This window comes from Saccoglossus kowalevskii, chromosome 13 (assembly GCF_978046115.1).
Source record: "Saccoglossus kowalevskii chromosome 13, keSacKowa6.1, whole genome shotgun sequence".
Classification (NCBI taxonomy): Eukaryota; Metazoa; Hemichordata; class Enteropneusta; family Harrimaniidae; genus Saccoglossus; species Saccoglossus kowalevskii.
In genome coordinates, this window is record NC_140653.1 from 33337897 (window position 1) to 33358638 (window position 20742).

Below are 20742 nucleotides of genomic sequence, written 5' to 3' on the forward strand. Positions count from 1 at the left end.
AATAATTTCTGTGTAACAGACGTGTTACATGGTCATTTTTAAATGAATCTTACTAAACAATACTACGGGAGTCTCGCCACACTTGCACAAACTTTTCCTGTCCTTGTCCTTCGACAATGTCGGCACATTCGTAGGACTGTCACCCCCATAGATCGAATGGTATTGTCCTATTGTTAAACGCTAACCAAAATTAGTAAACAACATGGCGGACTCGACTCGCCGGAATGCCCGGGCGTCGATCATAAAAAGTGTGGATAGCTGCTCGAATTCTCCACTCCGGTTCAAATTTTGAGCATAAACGAATATTATACAGTACAAGGATTGCTGCCGCTGCCCCGCGCGTTAGGTATTCCCCCCTGTTCGCCTCCGCGCGTGCCCGGACACTCCCTCGCGTGTCCGGGCGTTAAATAGTAGGACCGTAAAATCAAACTAACCTTCTAAATACACCTGGAGGCACCAAAGTATGACCAATTCTCATTGCTGCTGACTGAAATACGTGGGTAACACCGGGATGTATAGCACTACTGTAAGCTGTAGTAGGAACAAAAAATCACCAATTACTCTCACCACCATGATGGTTAGTGTAACAAAGTAATACAATGTTTGCTCTGATAGGAAAGCAGTATGTTTGTGAATGGCCAAACAAAAAACAATTAGCTAAGACAAAACTTTGTTCACAATAATCTCTCAATACTTTTCTAGAAGTATGTGTCAAATATAAGCTAGGTACTCACTAATAACAGTTGGAAAAAATAAATAAACTTAATTGGCCCCTTTAATGTATAGGTCAATGACTAACACCATAGTTACTCTCCCTACTGCAATTATGAATTTGGTTGAAATTCTTATTTAACCAAAATGAAGGGTATATAGTGTAGTGTCACGTGAATAGTCACACCAGACTCAGGAGACACCATGAAATGATTCCACTTGTGTTATTCCAGAGCGACTGGCCCACAAAAAACAACAACTTGATTATCAAAACATTTTATATACATTTAATTAGTGTTATATTGAGAGAAAATCAAAACCCTAAAGGTATCATACAGAATGTAACTAACAATGTATAACACTGTTATACTAACCATAATTGTCTCTCAACTCTGTAACTCTGCTTTCATTTAGATTCAAAAAAGCTGGCAACCAATCATACAAGACAATTTTCTGTGAAACAAATTGAATATTTTGAAATAAATCTTAGGAACCACTGCAAATATCATGAAAGACAACTATACATATCGCAGATGAGAAAACAAACAACAACAAATATACCTGATGTGTTGCTATGACCCATTTCCTTGCTTCATTGAAGATCCTTTCATCTGACCAGCTTGGATGTTTAGCAGCGATATCATCTGCCAAATAGTTATGCCATCGAAACCAAAGTATACCGAATGTCAACAGAAATGGATTCTCATTGCCACGAGGGTTACCAAGCTCTATTTTAATAAAAATATTGTGGATAAGTGTAATATATACAAACAAGCATCGGAAAATTGTATATGAAATGCGTCTTTGCAATGTTGAGTTGTATAAAAAACAAAAACAAAAAAATAAACTGTCAGGTTTCTAAAAATGTGAGTATACAGCTCACTGAAGGTTCTAGCACACCTAATTGAAAAGGAAATTTCATTCAACAATTTTGGAGCAGAAGTACTGAAAGCACGGTTGATGTAATAAGATGTTGACATCTTACAAAGTGATGGAATGGGAGAATTTCAGATATATATATAATGGAGCCAAGTTATGCAGAGCTTTATGAGAAAACAACAGAATCTTGCACAGAATACGATCCCTGATTGCAGCCAATGCAACGGACCACGAAGTATGACATCAATATCTTAAGTTGATTTTGTACATGTTACCAGCCAAGCTGCAGAATTCAGCATCTGTTGAAGTCTGGCTAGGTCAGTGTTTGAAAGGCTATTCAGAAGGTTGTTGTTTGCATCAAGACATGAAGTGACAAGAGCATGCACCAATGGTTCAGCTGATGATTGATCAATGAATTGCTGAATCTGCCCAATCTTTTTGGAAGGCAAGGCAGACAGAACAACACAAATTATTTAAATGAGTTGACAAAGTAAAATTACTATCAACATTGTTGTTGGATTACTGTAAAACACTTAAATTTCAATCACATTTACAGTCGTTACAATTAAACTTCAAACAAAAATGTTGTCTCAAATGTTCATACACTTCTGGAATTGGCTACAAACGAATATATAAAACATTGGTAAATTGTAACCAACATAAATTATATTACACACATACATGTAGCAGCTAGAACAATTTTGTTCGCCAGCCATCATCAGGATACAGAGTTGACAAGAGATGGAAAGTAAATTGTGGAAATTAATTGATTTTTAGAGTAAAATATAAGAGGTGTGCATTTTCTTTTATCTTGAATTTTCAGAGAAGGGATGCTTTTATTTTGATTTCTCATTGAATTGACACTTTATTGTTACTTTGTTGTTACTAGTATTCAAAAATTTTAAAGTACATTTTAAACATTCATAAGGTCTGAAAGTTAAAACATGACGTATGGTATGTATTGTATTCTCAGGAAGCCAGGTCGACACAATGTCTATTATTAAACTAGAACAAAGCTTTAGGATACAATACTGAGAAAAGAAGATTTTAATACTCACTGAAGAATCTCTTGGCATCTTTGAGTTTATGATCTGCTGGTGCTGGAGGGTTGGCCATTGGCAGTCCAATGTCATTCTCTGCAGGGAAGTTACCTATTTCACTCTTGGCTAATCGACCACCTTCAAATGACCTGAGTGCATCAGCCCATGCCTTAGAAGTGCCATACATCAAACCACCATCAATATAGGGGGTGATTTCATTCAGCTGAAATCAGAAAATGCAAAACATAATTTATATCAACCTCCAAAAGCTGCAGAAATTTTTAAGCAGAAACAAAAATGTTTTTATAAACATGGCCCTACCTGTTGTCTTGGATTGTTTGGTGAGAATCCAGTATTACCCATATCATAGCGTGACCTAACAAACGGCATGACTCGATAACCTTTCTCATAAAGAGGATGGTCATCGGGCACTTCTATATTATAATATTCTGGAGGACATCCAGGACGCTGAGCATCTAATATTTCCTCAACAACTTGTTGTCCTGAAAATGTCATTAAGAATTAGAAATATGATAGAAGTATTGTTCACAGTGACTCATGTTATGAGTATGTAGTATGACACTACAAACTGTAAAGCAGGGTTGTTAAGCAAATTTTCTAAAAGACAAAAGTAACAATGATACAAGGGTTTAAATTACAAAAGTCATATGTGCTGTTAGGCAGTCAGAAACGAAAAAAGAATTTGCTTTTTGACTTTTTCAAACAGAATGATCGCACGTCAGCCATATTGAAATGGATCATGAAAAATAACTAATTTAACACTGCTACACAGCATTATTTACAAAAAATAATGCACAACAAAAATAAAGAAAGGAAAAGATGGAATTTAAATGAAGTGACTAAACTAAAATTTCCATAGCCCATTCTAACAAAATCAAGTTCGTTTGAACAATGATCACAAGTGGGTTAAAGTTGTATTGGATTTTTTTTCAAGCGTTTGACATGTCAAGTAATACATGTGTATGTATACTGCCCTCAATACACAGTGATAGAAACAGTAGTCATTTGCATATAGCTGAACAACATCAAACAGTTCTGTGGAGTCAATTATGTTTTCAGTTTTCACTGAATAGCATATATGATTTTCTTTTAGATGATTTATTTCTTTAATACAATGTAACATGCCCAGCCACTCAGGAAAAACTTAATTTGGTGTGAAAAATGTGTAACTAGAAATAAATATTTTGGTCAATTTCTCAAATCTAAATATATCAATTACTTACTTAGTAATATTAGCTTTTAATTAAACAATAATGGGGTTATATCTATTAATTACACATTATCTATCAATCACTCACTTAGGGAGTGCAATCTATCAATCACTCACTTAGGGAGTGCAATCTATCATTCACTCACTTGGGAGGTACAATCTATCAATCACTCACTTAGGGGGTTGCAAACTATCAACTACTCACTTAGGAGGTACAACCTATTAATCACTCACTTAGAAGGTACAATCTACCAATCACTCACTTAGGGGGTTGCAATCTATCATTTACTCACTTGGGAGGTACAATCTCTCAATCACTCACTTAGGGGGTTGCAATCTATCAATCACTCACTTAGGGAGTGCAATCTACCAATCACTCACTTAGGGGGTTGCAATCTATCATTTACTCACTTGGAAGGTACAATCTATCAATCACTCACTTAGGGGGTTGCAATCTATCATTTACTCACTTGGGAGATACAATCTATCAATCACTCACTTAGGGGGTTGCAAACTATCATTTACTCACTTGGGAGGTACAATCTCTCAATCACTCACTTAGGGGGTTGCAATCTATCATTTACTCACTTGGGAGGTACAATCTCCCAATCACTCACTTAGGGGGTTGCAATCTATCATTTACTCACTTGGGAGGTACAATCTCTCAATCACTCACTTAGGGGGTTGCAATCTATCATTCACTCACTTGGAAGGTACAATCTATCAATCACTCACTTAGGGGGTTGCAATCTATCATTCACTCACTTGGAAGGTACAATCTACCAATCACTCACTTAGGGGGTTGCAATCTATCATTTACTCACTTGGAAGGTAAATCTATCAATCACTCACTTAGGGGTTGCAATCTATCATTTACTCACTTGGGAGGTACAATCACTCACTTAGGGGGTTGCAATCTATCATTTACTCACTTGGAAGGTACAATCTCTCAATCACTCACTTAGGGGGTTGCAATCTACATTTACTCACTTGGGAGGTACAATCTCTCAATCACTCACTTAGGGGGTTGCAATCTATCATTCACTCACTTGGAAGGTACAATCTATTATTCACTCACTTAGGGGTTGCAATCTATCATTTACTCACTTGGGAGGTACAATCTCTCAATCACTCACTTAGGGGGTTGCAATCTATCATTTACTCACTTGGAAGGTACAATCTCTCAATCACTCACTTAGGGGGTTGCAATCTACATTTACTCACTTGGGAGGTACAATCTCTCAATCACTCACTTAGGGGGTTGCAATCTATCATTCACTCACTTGGAAGGTACAATCTATTATTCACTCACTTAGGGGTTGCAATCTATCATTTACTCACTTGGAAGGTACAATCTCTCAATCACTCACTTAGGGGGTTGCAATCTATCATTCACTCACTTGGAAGGTACAATCTACCAATCACTCACTTAGGGGTTGCAATCTATCATTTACTCACTTGGGAGGTACAATCTCTCAATCACTCACTTAGGGGGTTGCAATCTATCATTTACTCACTTGGGAAGTACAATCTCTCAATCACTCACTTAGGGGGTTGCAATCTACATTTACTCACTTGGGAGGTACAATCTCTCAATCACTCACTTAGGGGGTTGCAATCTATCATTCACTCACTTGGAAGGTACAATCTATTAATCACTCACTTAGGGGTTGCAATCTATCATTTACTCACTTGGTAGGTACAATCTCTCAATCACTCACTTAGAGGGTTGCAATCTATCATTCACTCACTTGGAAGGTACAATCTACCAATCACTCACTTAGGGGGTTGCAATCTATCATTTACTCACTTGGGAGGTACAATCTCTCAATCACTCACATAGGGGTTGCAATCTATCAATCACTCACTTAGAAAGTGCAATCTCTCAATAAATGAATGAATTCATCATAGTCCCAAAGTGTTCCTATATGTTTGCTTACTAATAATATGATAGCTCCCTATTCAATCTAAAGAATTTTTGTCCCTGACAAGATCCATGATGTACATATTACCGAAGGCATCGTATGTGATAATATGATGTGAAGAACTTACCAAAAAAAACCATTAGTGCTGTTCTATTTAACAATGATCCCTTTCCAGTAGGTCCTTTCATTGTCTCCTCACTTATCGTTAAAGGATTCGGTCTTTCATCATCAATTGGCATATACACGCCATCTTTGTATGCCGATGGAAGACGTCGTGTTAATGGCATTTCTGTTTGGAAAATGTTGATATTTATGTAAATTAAGTAAAGAGGAGGGTCATCTAATTAATTAAATGTGTCGCTTTATTGTCAACAGAAGTTTCAGGAAATTTACCTCTGGATTATATAGATGTTATAAAGATGGTATTTGTTTGTATTGTGTTTTCTCAGATCTGTAAATGAGTTTGCCCACTGACTTAAATAAATACAAATAAATATAATGTAAACTCACCTACGGCACCCCATTCAGGGTGAGCTCTATTATTATACCAACCATCATATCCAGCATACTCAACATGTCTCTCGGAATAAATGCTTTCATCTGGATAAATATAAAATTTGAATACATTTGCATAATTTACAAGTAAAGAATTATGTACAGTTTATGATTGTAACTTATTCACATGCATTTATGTATTTTTCAAAACAGTGATAATTTCGCTCATTTCTGTACCCGCAAGTAACTCAATTGAACCTTCCCGAATTCTCTTCCCAAAATTTAACATGCAAGGCCAATTCGCCCCAAACATGCAAGGCAGATTCACCCCAAACATGCAAGGCCAATTCACCCCAAACATGCAAGGCCAATTCGCCCCAAACATGCAAGGCCAATTCACCCCAAACATGCAACGCCAATTCACCCCAAACATGCAAGGCCAATTCGCCCCAAACATGCAAGGCCAATTCACCCCAAACATGCAAGGCCAATTCGCCCCAAACATGCAAGGCCAATTCACCCCAAACATGCAAGGCCAATTCACCCCAAACATGCAAGGCCAATTCACCCCAAACATGCAAGGCCAATTCACCCCAAACATGCAAGGCCAATTCACCCCAAACATGCAACGCCAATTCGCCCCAAACTTGCAAGGCCAATTCACCCCAAACATGCAACGCCAATTCACCCCAAACATGCAAGGCCAATTCGCCCCAAACATGCAACGCCAATTCGCCCCAAACATGCAACGCCAATTCACCCCAAACATGCAACGCCAATTCACCCCAAACATGCAAGGCCAATTCGCCCCAAACATGCAAGGCCAATTCACCCCAAACATGCAATGCCAATTCACCCCAAACATGCAAGGCCAATTCGCCCCAAACATGCAAGGCCGATTCACCCCAAACATGCAAGGCCAATTCGCCCCAAACATGCAACGCCAATTCACCCCAAACATGCAAGGCCAATTCGCCCCAAACATGCAAGGCCAATTCACCCCAAACATGCAAGGCCAATTCACCCCAAACATGCAACGCCAATTCGCCCCAAACATGCAAGGCCAATTCACCCCAAACATGCAAGGCCAATTCGCCCCAAACATGCAACGCCAATTCACCCCAAACATGCAAGGCCAATTCGCCCCAAACATGCAAGGCCAATTCGCCCCAAACATGCAAGGCCAATTCACCCCAAACATGCAAGGCCAATTCGCCCCAAACATGCAAGGCCAATTCACCCCAAACATGCAACGCCAATTCACCCCAAACATGCAAGGCCAATTCGCCCCAAACATGCAAGGCCAATTCGCCCCAAACATGCAAGGCCAATTCACCCCAAACATGCAAGGCCAATTCGCCCCAAACATGCAAGGCCAATTCGCCCCAAACATGCAAGGCCAATTCGCCCCAAACATGCAAGGCCAATTCACCCCAAACATGCAAGGCCAATTCACCCCAAACATGCAAGGCCAATTCACCCCAAACATGCAAGGCCAATTCACCCCAAACATGCAAGGCCAATTCACCCCAAACATGCAACGCCAATTCGCCCCAAACATGCAAGGCCAATTCGCCCCAAACATGCAAGGCCAATTCACCCCAAACATGCAAGGCCAATTCGCCCCAAACATGCAAGGCCAATTCACCCCAAACATGCAACGCCAATTCACCCCAAACATGCAAGGCCAATTCACCCCAAACATGCAAGGCCAATTCGCCCCAAACATGCAAGGCCAATTCGCCCCAAACATGCAAGGCCAATTCGCCCCAAACATGCAAGGCCAATTCACCCCAAACATGCAAGGCCAATTCACCCCAAACATGCAAGGCCAATTCGCCCCAAACATGCAAGGCCGATTCACCCCAAACATGCAAGGCCAATTCGCCCCAAACATGCAACGCCAATTCACCCCAAACATGCAAGGCCAATTCACCCCAAACATGCAAGGCCCATTCGCCCCAAACATGCAACGCCAATTCGCCCCAAACATGCAAGGCCAATTCACCCCAAACATGCAAGGCCAATTCGCCCCAAACATGCAACGCCAATTCGCCCCAAACATGCAAGGCCAATTCACCCCAAACATGCAAGGCCAATTCACCCCAAACATGCAAGGCCAATTCACCCCAAACATGCAAGGCCAATTCACCCCAAACATGCAAGGCCAATTCACCCCAAACATGCAAGGCCAATTCACCCCAAACATGCAAGGCCAATTCACCCCAAACATGCAAGGCCAATTCACCCCAAACATGCAACGCCAATTCACCCCAAACATGCAAGGCCAATTCGCCCCAAACATGCAAGGCCAATTCACCCCAAACATGCAACGCCAATTCACCCCAAACATGCAAGGCCAATTCACCCCAAACATGCAAGGCAACAATTTTCAAATGTATACCAGGGTTTACCGGTATATTTCACACAAATTGGCCATTGTTTGGGTTTGGAAGAGGGAATCAAGGAGATGACATTTTGCTCAAGTCAGCCCAATGGTGATGCTGTTAAAGAGATGACCAAGCATATCCCATAATTTTAAGAACCATCTCTGATTCCATTTGGCATTGAGTAACTTAGAAGTAATAGAAACTACTCTTGCTAGGAATTTGAGAAACAAATCTTGGATTGAAGATTTTTGTGATTTGGGCTAATGGTATTTTATGACGACCATGCATGCATGCAATGAAATATTGTTTATTTGACAAAAAATGGTGAGCTGTGATTGACATGTTGCACAAAAATGACATACTCCAAACACATTTCTATGCTGTAAGAAAATGGAAAATTTTAGTACAGCAGGACAATGTTAGTACATGTACTGTATAAGTGTGTATGGTATGATAGAAGCAACAAGAACTGTAACTAAACACAGTATATGCAACGTGGAAACTGGTTAAGCAGCATATGTAAAATCAAAGAAAGCTTAGAAAGAACTCCCGTGTGCTGAGAGTTTTGGAGACACATTAAAAATAATTCAAAATAACTTATACTTGATATATTGATGGAATAGCTGAAAACTAATTATGCAAATAAGGTAACTAATATGAACAGATTTAGGTGTAAAACTAATAAGGTCTGCACAATGTACCAAGTTTCATTGGAATGTGATTAGAACCAAAAAAATATTAATTATTATGCTAATTAGAGAATTAATATGAGCAGATTTTAACCCAAAATTAATCAGGCTGTCTATTGTCCTAGAGCATTTATGTACCAAGTTTTATTCAAATGTGATGATCAATACTTGAGATATCTGTATTAATTAATTATGTTAATTAGGTGATTAAGAAGCATATTAAATATTTACCAAAAACTAATATGGTGCATAGTCTTAGGTTCATTGAAATGTGATTTAAAAGTTTCATTGAAATCCAATGAGTGGTTTTTAGACATCAGTGCAACAGCCATAGAACAGCAAAAAATTAACTAATTATGCAAATTAGGTAATTAATAGGCACAATCTTTTATCTCAAAATTAATCAGGTCTCTGCATAGTCCTAGAATATCTATGTCACAAGTCTCATTGAAATGTGATGATTAGTACTTGAGATATCAGGTGAAAAGCTGAAAATTAACTAATTATGCTAATAAGGTGATTAATATGCACAAATATTTACCAAAAAACTAATTAGGTCTCTGCACAGTCCTCAAGTAACTATGTACCAAGTTTCATTGAAACGTGATCATTACTACTCAAAATATCAAAAGCTGAAAGTTAATTAATTATGCAAATTAGGTAATTAATATGTACTGATATTACCCTAAAAACCATCAGGTCTGTGCAGTGTCATAGGACACCTATGTACCAAGTTTTATTGAAATGTTATGATTAGTACTTGAGATATCAGTGGAAAAGCTGAAAATTGATTAATCATTATGTAAATTAGGTAATTAATAATATTAACAGATTTTTACACAAAACTAATCAAATCTGTGCATTAGTTCAGAGCATCCATGTGCCAAGTTTCATTGAAATCCAATGAGTGGTTCTTCAAAAATCAGTGGAAAAGTCATAGAACAGCTTAAAATCAGTTAATTATCATGCAAATTAGGTAATTAATATTCATAGATTTTTACCCAAAACTAATCAAATCTGTGCACTAGTTCAGAGCATCCATGTGCCAAATTTCATCAAAATCCAATGAGTGGTTCTTCAGATATCAGTGGAACAGTCTTGGAACAGCTAAAAATCAGCTAATTATCATGCAAATTAGGTAATTAATATTCATAGATTTTTACCAAAACCTAATCAACTCTGCGCATTATCCCAGAGCATCTATGTACCAAGTTTCATCAAAATTTGATTAGTGGTTCTTGAGATAACGGTGGAACAAAAAAGTGACATACATACATACATACATACATACATACATACATACATACATACATACATACATACAGACAGACAGACAGACATACAGACATACAGACATACAGACATACAGACAGGGTAACTGCAAAGACTCCCTTTTGTGCTTCGCACACGGGAGTCAATGAAGTGAAACATATAGGCAGTAAGAAGTACAACCACCTATAGTCCTGTTAATATGATTGGGTCGATCGGCATGTTTAAATCATCGCAGGGGATTACCTTGAGAGATGGTAGTACCTGTAGACACAATTTCTTGTGCTGTTGTACCCCTGTTGTCAGAAGTTGAAATATCTGGAAGTTAAAATGACATAACAATCAGCAATGCAATTCTGCTCATCATGGAGCTGTTTGGTGAGAATCAATGACAAAACTGTTGTAAGTAAACTTATAAATACACTTCTATTAATGTAACCACGCATATTCACAAATGACCTTATATGGAAGGCCTCAAAAGGTCATACATCCTGGTACTTTTTAGGTTACAAATTCAATCACATGTTCATGTATACAGATTTGGTCTAATTGAACATTAAAGGGCGGTAGTCGTCGTGCCGCATCATGTTCGATATGGGACTCATAGCGACGTACACAACGCATGTCAAATACATTGTTTATTTACATGAAATTTCAACAGACACTGCGCGACGACTACCACTTTTTAAAGGGTTATGGTTATCATGTAGCTTACATTATAATTTTGCATAAATTATATATTTTTTATGTGTATTGTTCACATCACTTGTAAACCATATTAACATGGTGTTTTATGATGCCCATGCATGCAATGAATTATTGTTTATTTGACAAAAAATGGTGAGATGTGATTGACATGTTGCACAAAAAAGACATACTCCATGACTCGTTACATACAAAGTGAATATAAACACACTTATATGCTGTAAGAAATGGAAAATTTTAGTACAGCAGGACAATGTTAGTACATGTACTGTATAAGTGTGTATGGTATGATAGAAGCAACAAGAACTGTAAATAAACACAGTATATGCAACGTGGAAACTGGTTAAGCAGCATATGTAAAATGAAGTGAAATGTATAGGCAGTAGGAAGTACAACCACCTATAGTCCTGTTAATATGATTGGGTCGATCGGCATGTTTAAATCATCGCAGGGGATTACCTTGAGAGATGGTAGTACCTGTAGACACAATGTCTTGTGCTGTTGTACCCCTGTTGTCAGAAGTTGAAATATCTGGAAGTTAAAATGACATAACAATCAGCAATGCAATTCTGCTCATCTGGGAGCTGTTGGGTGAGGATCAATGACAAAACTGTTGTAAGTAAACTTATAAATACACTTCTATTAATGTAACCACGCATATTCACAAATGACCTTATATGGAAGGCCTCAAAAAGTCATACATCCTGGTACTTTTTAGGTTACAAATTCAATCACATGTTCATGTATACAGATTTGATCTAATTGAACATTAAAAGGCGGCAGTCGTCGTGCCGCATCATGTCCGATATGGGACTCATAGCGACGTATACAACACGTGTAAAATACATTGTTTGTTTACATGAAATTCGAACACGCGCTGCGCGACGACTACCACTTTTTAAAGGGTTATGGTTATCATGTAGCTTACATTATAATTTTGCATAAATTATATATTTTTTATGTGTATTGTTCACATCACTTGTAAACCATATTAACATGGTGTTTTATGATGCCCATGCATGCAATGAAATATTGTTTATTTGACAAAAAATGGTGAGATGTGATTGACATGTTGCACAAAAAAGACATATTCCATGACTCGTTACATACAAAGTGAATATAAACACACTTATATGCTGTAAGAAATGGAAAATTTTAGTACAGCAGGACAATGTTAGTACATGTACTGTATAAGTGTGTATGATATGATAGAAGCAACAAGAACTGTAACTAAACACAGTATATGCAACGTGGAAACTGGTTAAGCAGCATATGTAAAATGAATTAAAGGTAGAGGCAGTAGGAACTGCAACCACCTATAGTCCTGTTAATATGATTGGGTCGATCGGCATGTTTAAATCATCGCAGGGGATTACCTTGAGAGACGGTAGTACCCGTAGACACAATGTCTTGTGCTGTTGTACCCCTGTTGTCAGGAGTTGAAATATCTGGAAGTTAAAATGGTATAACGATCAGTGATGTCATTCTGCATCTGTTCTCTTTGTCCGAAAGAAGCACAGTAACTACATTGTATATTGCATAACATGTTATTTCTTGTTATTATCGCACATACACATTCAGCAACTCCTGAATCTGTGTAGTACTGTCAGTAAAGAAGAAAATGTTGGTTATCATCCACCAAGACTCCAGTACACATACTATGTGACAGACAATTCTGCAAGGAATGATAGGGCCATAGGGAGGCCAGGTAAGACAGATGATGGTACATGTAGTAGGACAGGTGTGTATCAGAGATAGAATACTGGTACAATGATAGCCATGGTTTTGCATTGTTTTGGGCTTCAGCTATCAGTGTACATAGCAACGTTGGTGTACAGGCTGGATGTTAACAGAAACATCCAAAATCTATTGAAAACAAAGATCTAACAAGTCTAAGTTGCTGTTGAGTGAACAATAGCATGCAATCTTCTCCTGAAGGTATTTATTTTGTTTTCCGGTCAGTTTCACAGCTGATGTACATAAATATACACTCTCTTCACTTTTATCATTTTGCATATAGGATTGTGAACAAGAATAGGATTAGATGCCTACTCAGCTGTGTAGACTGACAGACAAGGCCTAGAACATATTCCAACCAAAAACACCACAAAACACCACTAGTACAATGTATGCCAGAAATAAAATATTGAACATAAAACTAAAACAGAAAACATTACTAGATGTATAGAGTTGTATAATTTATACCTAACTGTCCTGATTAACGACGGTAGAAGCACATCTCCAATAGAAGTAAATTTGAACCAAATATCACATTTGTTGTATATTGAATCATTAAAATATTACTTATTATATATATTACTTTGTAATTTACACAAACGATACTAATAGAACAAATATGGTAGTCCAGACAATGTAAGATGTATCAATCATATCCATGTATGACAATCTGGTGGATATTCCAACAATGTTCTGATAATCAACATTGTTAATCAAATGATCTGACAACCATATGTTTTGACAATCAAATGTTAAAACAACCATATTTTTTGACAATCAAATGTTAAGACAACCATATGTTCTGATAATCAAATGTTCTGACAATCAAATGTTTTGACAATCAAATGTTCTGATAATCAAATGTTCTTACAATCAAATGTTCTGACAACCATATGTTCTGCCAATCAAATGTTATGATAACCATATGTTCTGACAACCATATGTTCTGCCAATCAAATGTTTTAACCATATGTTCTGACAACCTCATGTTCTGACAACCTCATATTCTGACAATCAAATGTTCTGACAATCAAATGTTCTGACAACCATATGTTATGATAACCATATGTTCTGATAATCAAATGTTCTGACAACCATATGTTCCGATAATCAAATGTTCTGACAACCATATCTTATGATAACCATATGTTCTGATAATCAAATGTTCTGATAATCATATGTTCTGACAACCAAATGTTCTGACAATCAAATGTTCTGACAAGATAATCAAATTTTCTGACAATCAAATGTTCTGACAATCAAATGTTCTGACAACCATATGTTCTGATAATCAAATGTTCTGACAACCATAAGTTCTGATAATCAAATATACTGACAATCAAATGTTCTGACAACCATATGTTCTGATAATCAAATGTTCTGACAACCATATGTTATGATAAACATGTGTTCTGACAACCAAATGTTCTGATAATCAAATGTTCGGACAATGAAATGTTCTGACAACCATATGTTCTGTCAATCAAATGTTGACAATCAAAATGTTTTGACAATCAAATTTTCTGACAATCAAATGTTCTGACAACCATATGATCGAACAATCAAATGTTCTGACAACCATATGTTCTGACAATCAAATGTTCTGACAACCATACGTTCTGACAATCAAATGTTCTCATAACCATAAGTTCTGATAATCAAATATACTGACAATCAAATGTTCTGACAATCATATGATCTGATAATCAAATGTTCGAACAACCATATGTTCTGACAATCAAATGTTCTGACAACCATACGTTCTGACAATCAAATGTTCTGACAATCAAATGTTCTGATAACCATATGTTTTGACAATCAAATGTTCTGAAAACCATATGTTTTGATAATCAAATGTTCTGACAATCAAATGTTCTGACAACCATATGTTCTGACAATCAAATATTTTAACAATCAAATGTTCTGATAACCATATGTTCTGACAACTATATGTTCTGACGACCATATGTTCTGACAATCAAATGTTCAGACAACCATATGTTCTGACAACCATATGTTGTTCTGATAATCAAATGTTCTGACAACCATATGTTCTAATAATCAAATGTTCTGACAACCATATGTTCTGACAATCAAATGTTTTGACAATCAAATGTTCTGACAATCATGTTTTGACAATCAAATGTTCTGACAACCATATGTTTTGATAATCAAATGTTCTGACAATCAAATGTTCTGACAACCATATGTTCTGACAATCAAATATTTTAACAATCAAATGTTCTGACAACCATATGTTTTGACAATCAAATGTTCTGACAACCATATGTTCTGATAATCAAATGTTCTGACAATCAAATGTTTAGACAACCATATGTTCTGATAATCAAATGTTCTGACAACCATATGTTCTGATAATCAAATGTTTTGACAATCAAATGTTTAGACAACCATATGTTCTGACAACCATATGATCTGACAATCAAATGTATGCACTAAAGTTGTTTGCATATGGTGCATACGGAGCATGACATGGGAGACACTATTTCCGCATTCTTTGTAACATTGTGCTACAAAACACACCAAACACATACATTTCAGGATATGATCACAATAAATAATTATAATGACTTCAAAAACTGAAACCCACGACACGACTTGTAATGTCTAACTTACTGGTAAATGGCCTTTTGCATGTGGTGAAATTAATTCAATTCAAAATAATGGATTTGTAAAGCTAATGTTTCTGAAAATTACATTTCATGAGTTATGTAGTATAGAGAGAAATTAATGTTCAGCTGCCTTCTAGACGGCACATCTGACATTTGAGGGAGTCATGATACATTCTATATTTTTACTACAGACTTGTAGACAGATTGTTGTGTGGCATATATATGATCTGAAAATAGAAAGACACTATATAATCAAAGAAAGCTCATAAAGAACCTGTGTGTTTTTGGTATTGGAGGCAAGAAGTACAAATAAGGAATGCTGTATTTACTACATATTTACACACTATTAGAGCAAATACAGCATTTAAAAATAAAACTGCAAATAGTGAACCAGATGGGGTTCCAAGTAGCTATGGTTTAACAATTATAAATATTCAATGAAATATGACTTTTGGTCGCCATATATTTTGATCACCATATATCTTGTCTGACAACAAAATTATAGCACCAGTTGCATGCTCCTATCTGTAAAAGTACTCAAGACATTACAGTTATGTATATTATTGAGGTCACATAACCATATATAATCATCTGAAACATTAGCCATCTCATATTTATCTCAGGGTTTGCGCTAGTGTCTTAGCAAGACGAGTCCAACTTACAAAGTTTTAAGAAATTGAAATTTTACCCTGGGTAACTTTATAAGGGATTGGACCCTAGCTTGGCTGAAAAATTCGATCCCTCTTCAATAATTGGAGTCCGGGAAGCAAAATATAGGGTTAACGCAATCCCTGTTATCTCAATAAAAAAATAATCAGGTTTGTGCATTGTCCTGGAGAATCTGTGTATCAAATTTCATTGAAATCCATGGAATGGTTCTTGAAAAAGAAGTTGGCTAATTAATATGCAAAATAGGTAAATAATATGCACTGGACTTCAATCTAAAAATAAGTCAAGCATCTATGTACCAAGTTTCATTGAAATCTGTTGAATAGTACATGAGAAACAAGTGAAAATGCTTAAATTTTGCTAATTACTGTATATTATGCAAATTAAAAAAAATAGATTACATTAGATTGTTGCAATCTTTGAGAGTATATATATGTACCAAGGTACTATAAATATCACAGGAAAAGCCAACAATTTACTAATTATGCAAATTAGGTAATTAATATGCATGGCTATTAACCCAAAACTTATCAGGTCTGTGCATTGTTTTGTGTACCAAGTTTCAATGTAATGTGATGATTGGTATTTGAGATATTATTGGAAAAGCTGGAAGCTGACTACCAGTAATCATTATGCAAATTAGGCCAGAGTATCAAGTTTCAAAAACCAACATGTGGTTCTTGAGATATCAGTAAAACAGATATACAGACACACTAACTGCAAGGACTTCCATTGTGTGATTCACATACAGGAGTCAAAAACATGAAAGTAGCCTGACAAGGTCGCGTGAGGTGCGCATAGGTGATCCAAACCCAACACACTCCTGACAAAACGATGTAGTTTTTCACTTCCCCTGAAGAGTTGTTGTCGATACCATTCAAATTGCAGGAATGTCTGACAGTGACAGCCATCAAAGAGTAACCATTCACAGCAAAGTTTATTTGTTGACATAATCATAAATCATGTTATACTTTTATTGCTACTGTACTGATAGGAATACTGTATTTCTAAAGATGCAATAAATATACTATAAATGCGTGATAAGGTGCCAGCAAATTTCCACCCAATGTTTATCATCTTGTTGAAAACAGTCTGTGATTTTTGCTGACACTGGAAACACAATTTTGTTACTGTTTTTAAGTGGTATTTACTTATCAAATACCTTAATTTCATGATTGACAATGTTACCAAAATTACATTAGGTTATCATGACCACCAAAATAAATATTCATCGCAACTCATTGCAAGAAGGCGTGAACTTTGCAAATTTGCAGTATTGATCTTGCTGACGAGACATACACTTTCTGTCAGGCGTTAGTGGAGTCTAATGCCGTTCGGCCGGTGGGGTCGCTACTCATGCCTACATGTCAGGCGTCAGTGGAGTCTAATGCCGTTCGGCCGGTGGGGTCGCTACTCATGCCTACATGTCAGGCTAGCGTGAAAGAAGGTGATAATATTAACTCATCCTTCGAACACTTCACACCACGGCGATTCCATCTGGCCGAGATCGACTGTATTAAAATCTCTTACTAAATTTTGCGCACCATTTTTGCTTACTACACATCTAACCTCTGAAGCAACACTATATAAACATATACAGTATATAGAAACTCTGTGATTGAACACTAATCGGCTCCCGGAATCGGTTTATGAAGTGTCCCAGCTAAAATCGTAATTACAGAATGAATGAATGTGAAGATCAGAAGTTTTACTCTATGATGATTCACAGGTAAATCCGCTCCAAGTATGACGGTGGAATACAGTTTGTCAGTGACATAGGTCACACAATATTTACCTGGTTAGATACGATTCATTCATATCGGATCAATATTTATAATATTATATGTACGCATGGAAGGCAAGTTTTCAAGATATCCGCCATCTTTGAAACATTGCAAAGGCTGCTGGGAAACTGTTTATTCTGGACATCCGCTGTCACTGGAAAGCAGGACAGGCGCAACCATTTATCATCCGAATTCAACACGGTTTCGCTAAAGCCTTGGCCGGTTCATGGCCGGTCATACGAACAAATTGTTGCCAAGTGATGCCGGCTTCCTAATTATTTACAAGTAATATTGGTTTGTAGGTAATGGAAATGGTTTAATAGTAATACCAGCCAGGAATCAAGACAAATATTTTATACTGCCCTGAAACACTGTTTTCGTTTCCTTTCCTGTATTTTCCCTAATACTATTACCTTTTTTATCATTTTTTTACCTTACTAAATCCACAGATGGTTAAGGTGTGTAATAAAGTTATTATTAAAGTTATTATTGTAATCAAATTTATTGTTGAAGTTACGTAATGCTATTTTTTTGCGCCACATTCGATAATTTTTTTTTAGTTAAACAGTGAGTCTGATTAAAATAGGTTACACAGATAAATAAATAAATACAAATTCTCTCACAAAAAAAATAGTATCTCTATATATTCGAGCACATGCAATTCCTGAGAGCAAGGCTGTAGCTTGGGCACAGACAATAACGACAACAAGCTCAACATTGAGTCGAGAATGTAAATTTGCATATGAATAGTGGCGTTTACAATGGCTTGGTGGAAAAACCGGACTAGGAGTTAACGGGAGTCAACGCATATATTCCAATTGTACTTCCGGGTAACAAATACCATTCCATACCGAGCAAGGTCTCTCCACCACAACGTCAAGTTTAGGCGATTGTCACTTGATTTGGAGATTAAACCCTATGTGTAATTTCTATATTAAGTAAGGGAAGAAGTCAGGCAACTTAATATATAGTATTCCTTTTACATAACAAGTTACTTGAATAACAAGTGAAACTACATGATATTTACCAGTTTGCCGTGTGGTAGGTGTATCCACTGTTGGAGTCTGACAATGCACTGAGCCAATTAAACCAACAAATAATACGATGCAGGTAACACACTGTGTCATCATTGATAGTGAGATCGTGAGACCCTTCCAGTCAGATCTGCAAGCTAGAATGGGCGATGTTGTGTAGACAATTTTACCAGTAACCATATACTTCCCGCAACCAAATGCGGCGAAATGACTTGAACTGTTGATCGTACCTTCTCAACCTCGTATGCCGTTTCCTTGAAGTCTATATTGTATTGCAACCAAATCCGTGTTGGTGTTACTTTCTAAAGCTTGTTTACACGAAAACTTATACAGCGATCATTGCGCGACTTGTAGTCTACCGTAAACGCATTAGTTATTCGTTTTTTTAATTTTGTCATTTTCGCTGACAAGTAAAATCCACAAAATTAAATCCACTTGAACATGTAAAATAACAATAGAACTCATTGTTTGCCAAGTTCGTGAATTTAAAACCCAGTGAAATTGCCTAAACATAGTGAAATTAACATGACATTTAAAATAAATGGTTTTACAGTAGTTCCTGAAACCACCGGATGAGCAATCGTTTGTGATATTTTTTTGAACTTAATTAATACTTAGAATTCTACCACGTGACCAGAGCACACAATCTGCATGAATTGATAACGTGAAAGAAGGAAACAGAATCAAACATCATACTAGTAGGATACTTCGTGCTTTCTCTCAAATTTCGTGGAAAATGTTGGACCATGGAGCTAAAAAAAGCTCCATTACTGGATCTTTTTTACAGGGCATGGAATCATGAAAAGCACACAATCGGAAGGATGACTCATTCACTGTGCAAGGGCATAAACAACGATGTGATATAGGGTCTGTGTTTTTGGGGCGTGTTAGCGTCACTGAATATAGCCATTCATCGTGTGTGCGATCACATACCATCTATTTTTAATATATTCAATAACATTCACAAATCCCCCCCCCCCCCATGGGATGGAAAGGTTACAACAATTATAGAAAAATGCAAAGAGGTATTGTGGTGCGATCAATGCATATAAAACCATTCAGGATAAATGACACGTAGTTCATTTATGAATAGAATAGAATAGAATAGAATAGAATAGAATAGAATAGAATAGAATAGAATAGAATAGAATAGAATAGAATAGAATAGAATAGAATAGAATAGAATAGAATAGACATTTTTCATTTGGCGCGTAGATGTATATGTATTATATAAGTTTATGTAAGTTAACTTGAATGACAAGTGGCCATTGGTTGACAATAGACAAAAGCAAAATATTGCGATTTGAATAACAATAGCAAAATATTGCGATTTGAATAACAATGGCAAAATATTGCGATTTGAATAACAGTTTAATTTTTGTAAATGTCAACTTGATGTAGTAGTCTACAGAACTACTCGAATCCACCGGCGATACCTGGATGCAATGCACACAACTTGCACAATGGACTGTAATGGAAGACAATAGCGGGCTTTGTGCTAACTACTGCAGTACCCACAGCCAACAATCGTCAGGAGAGGTTGTCAGCGTT

General features: G+C 36.7%; 1 protein-coding gene across 4 annotated transcripts in view; it reads right to left on the bottom strand.

Moving 5' to 3' along the window:
• The window catches only part of LOC102804119 (dual oxidase 2-like), a 52620-nt gene extending 33148 nt beyond the window's left edge, over positions 1-19472 (bottom strand). The window contains exons 1-11 of one of the 4 annotated variants that reach the window (XM_085507243.1): positions 19185-19472; positions 12711-12782; positions 11794-11865; positions 10876-10947; positions 6297-6386; positions 5914-6075; positions 2952-3133; positions 2649-2853; positions 1273-1439; positions 1086-1164; positions 435-531 (exon numbers count right to left, since the gene is read on the bottom strand). In XM_085507243.1, coding sequence (XP_085363369.1) covers positions 435-531; positions 1086-1164; positions 1273-1439; positions 2649-2853; positions 2952-3133; positions 5914-6075; positions 6297-6386; positions 10876-10947; positions 11794-11865; positions 12711-12782; positions 19185-19371 — 1385 coding nt within the window. In that variant the 5' untranslated portion in view covers positions 19372-19472. The remainder of the gene's footprint in view (positions 1-434; positions 532-1085; positions 1165-1272; positions 1440-2648; positions 2854-2951; positions 3134-5913; positions 6076-6296; positions 6387-10875; positions 10948-11793; positions 11866-12710; positions 12783-19184) is intronic. The other 3 variants (XM_085507244.1, XM_085507245.1, XM_085507246.1) reach the window with 3 other exon arrangements.
• Positions 19473-20742: the final 1270 nt, after the last annotated feature.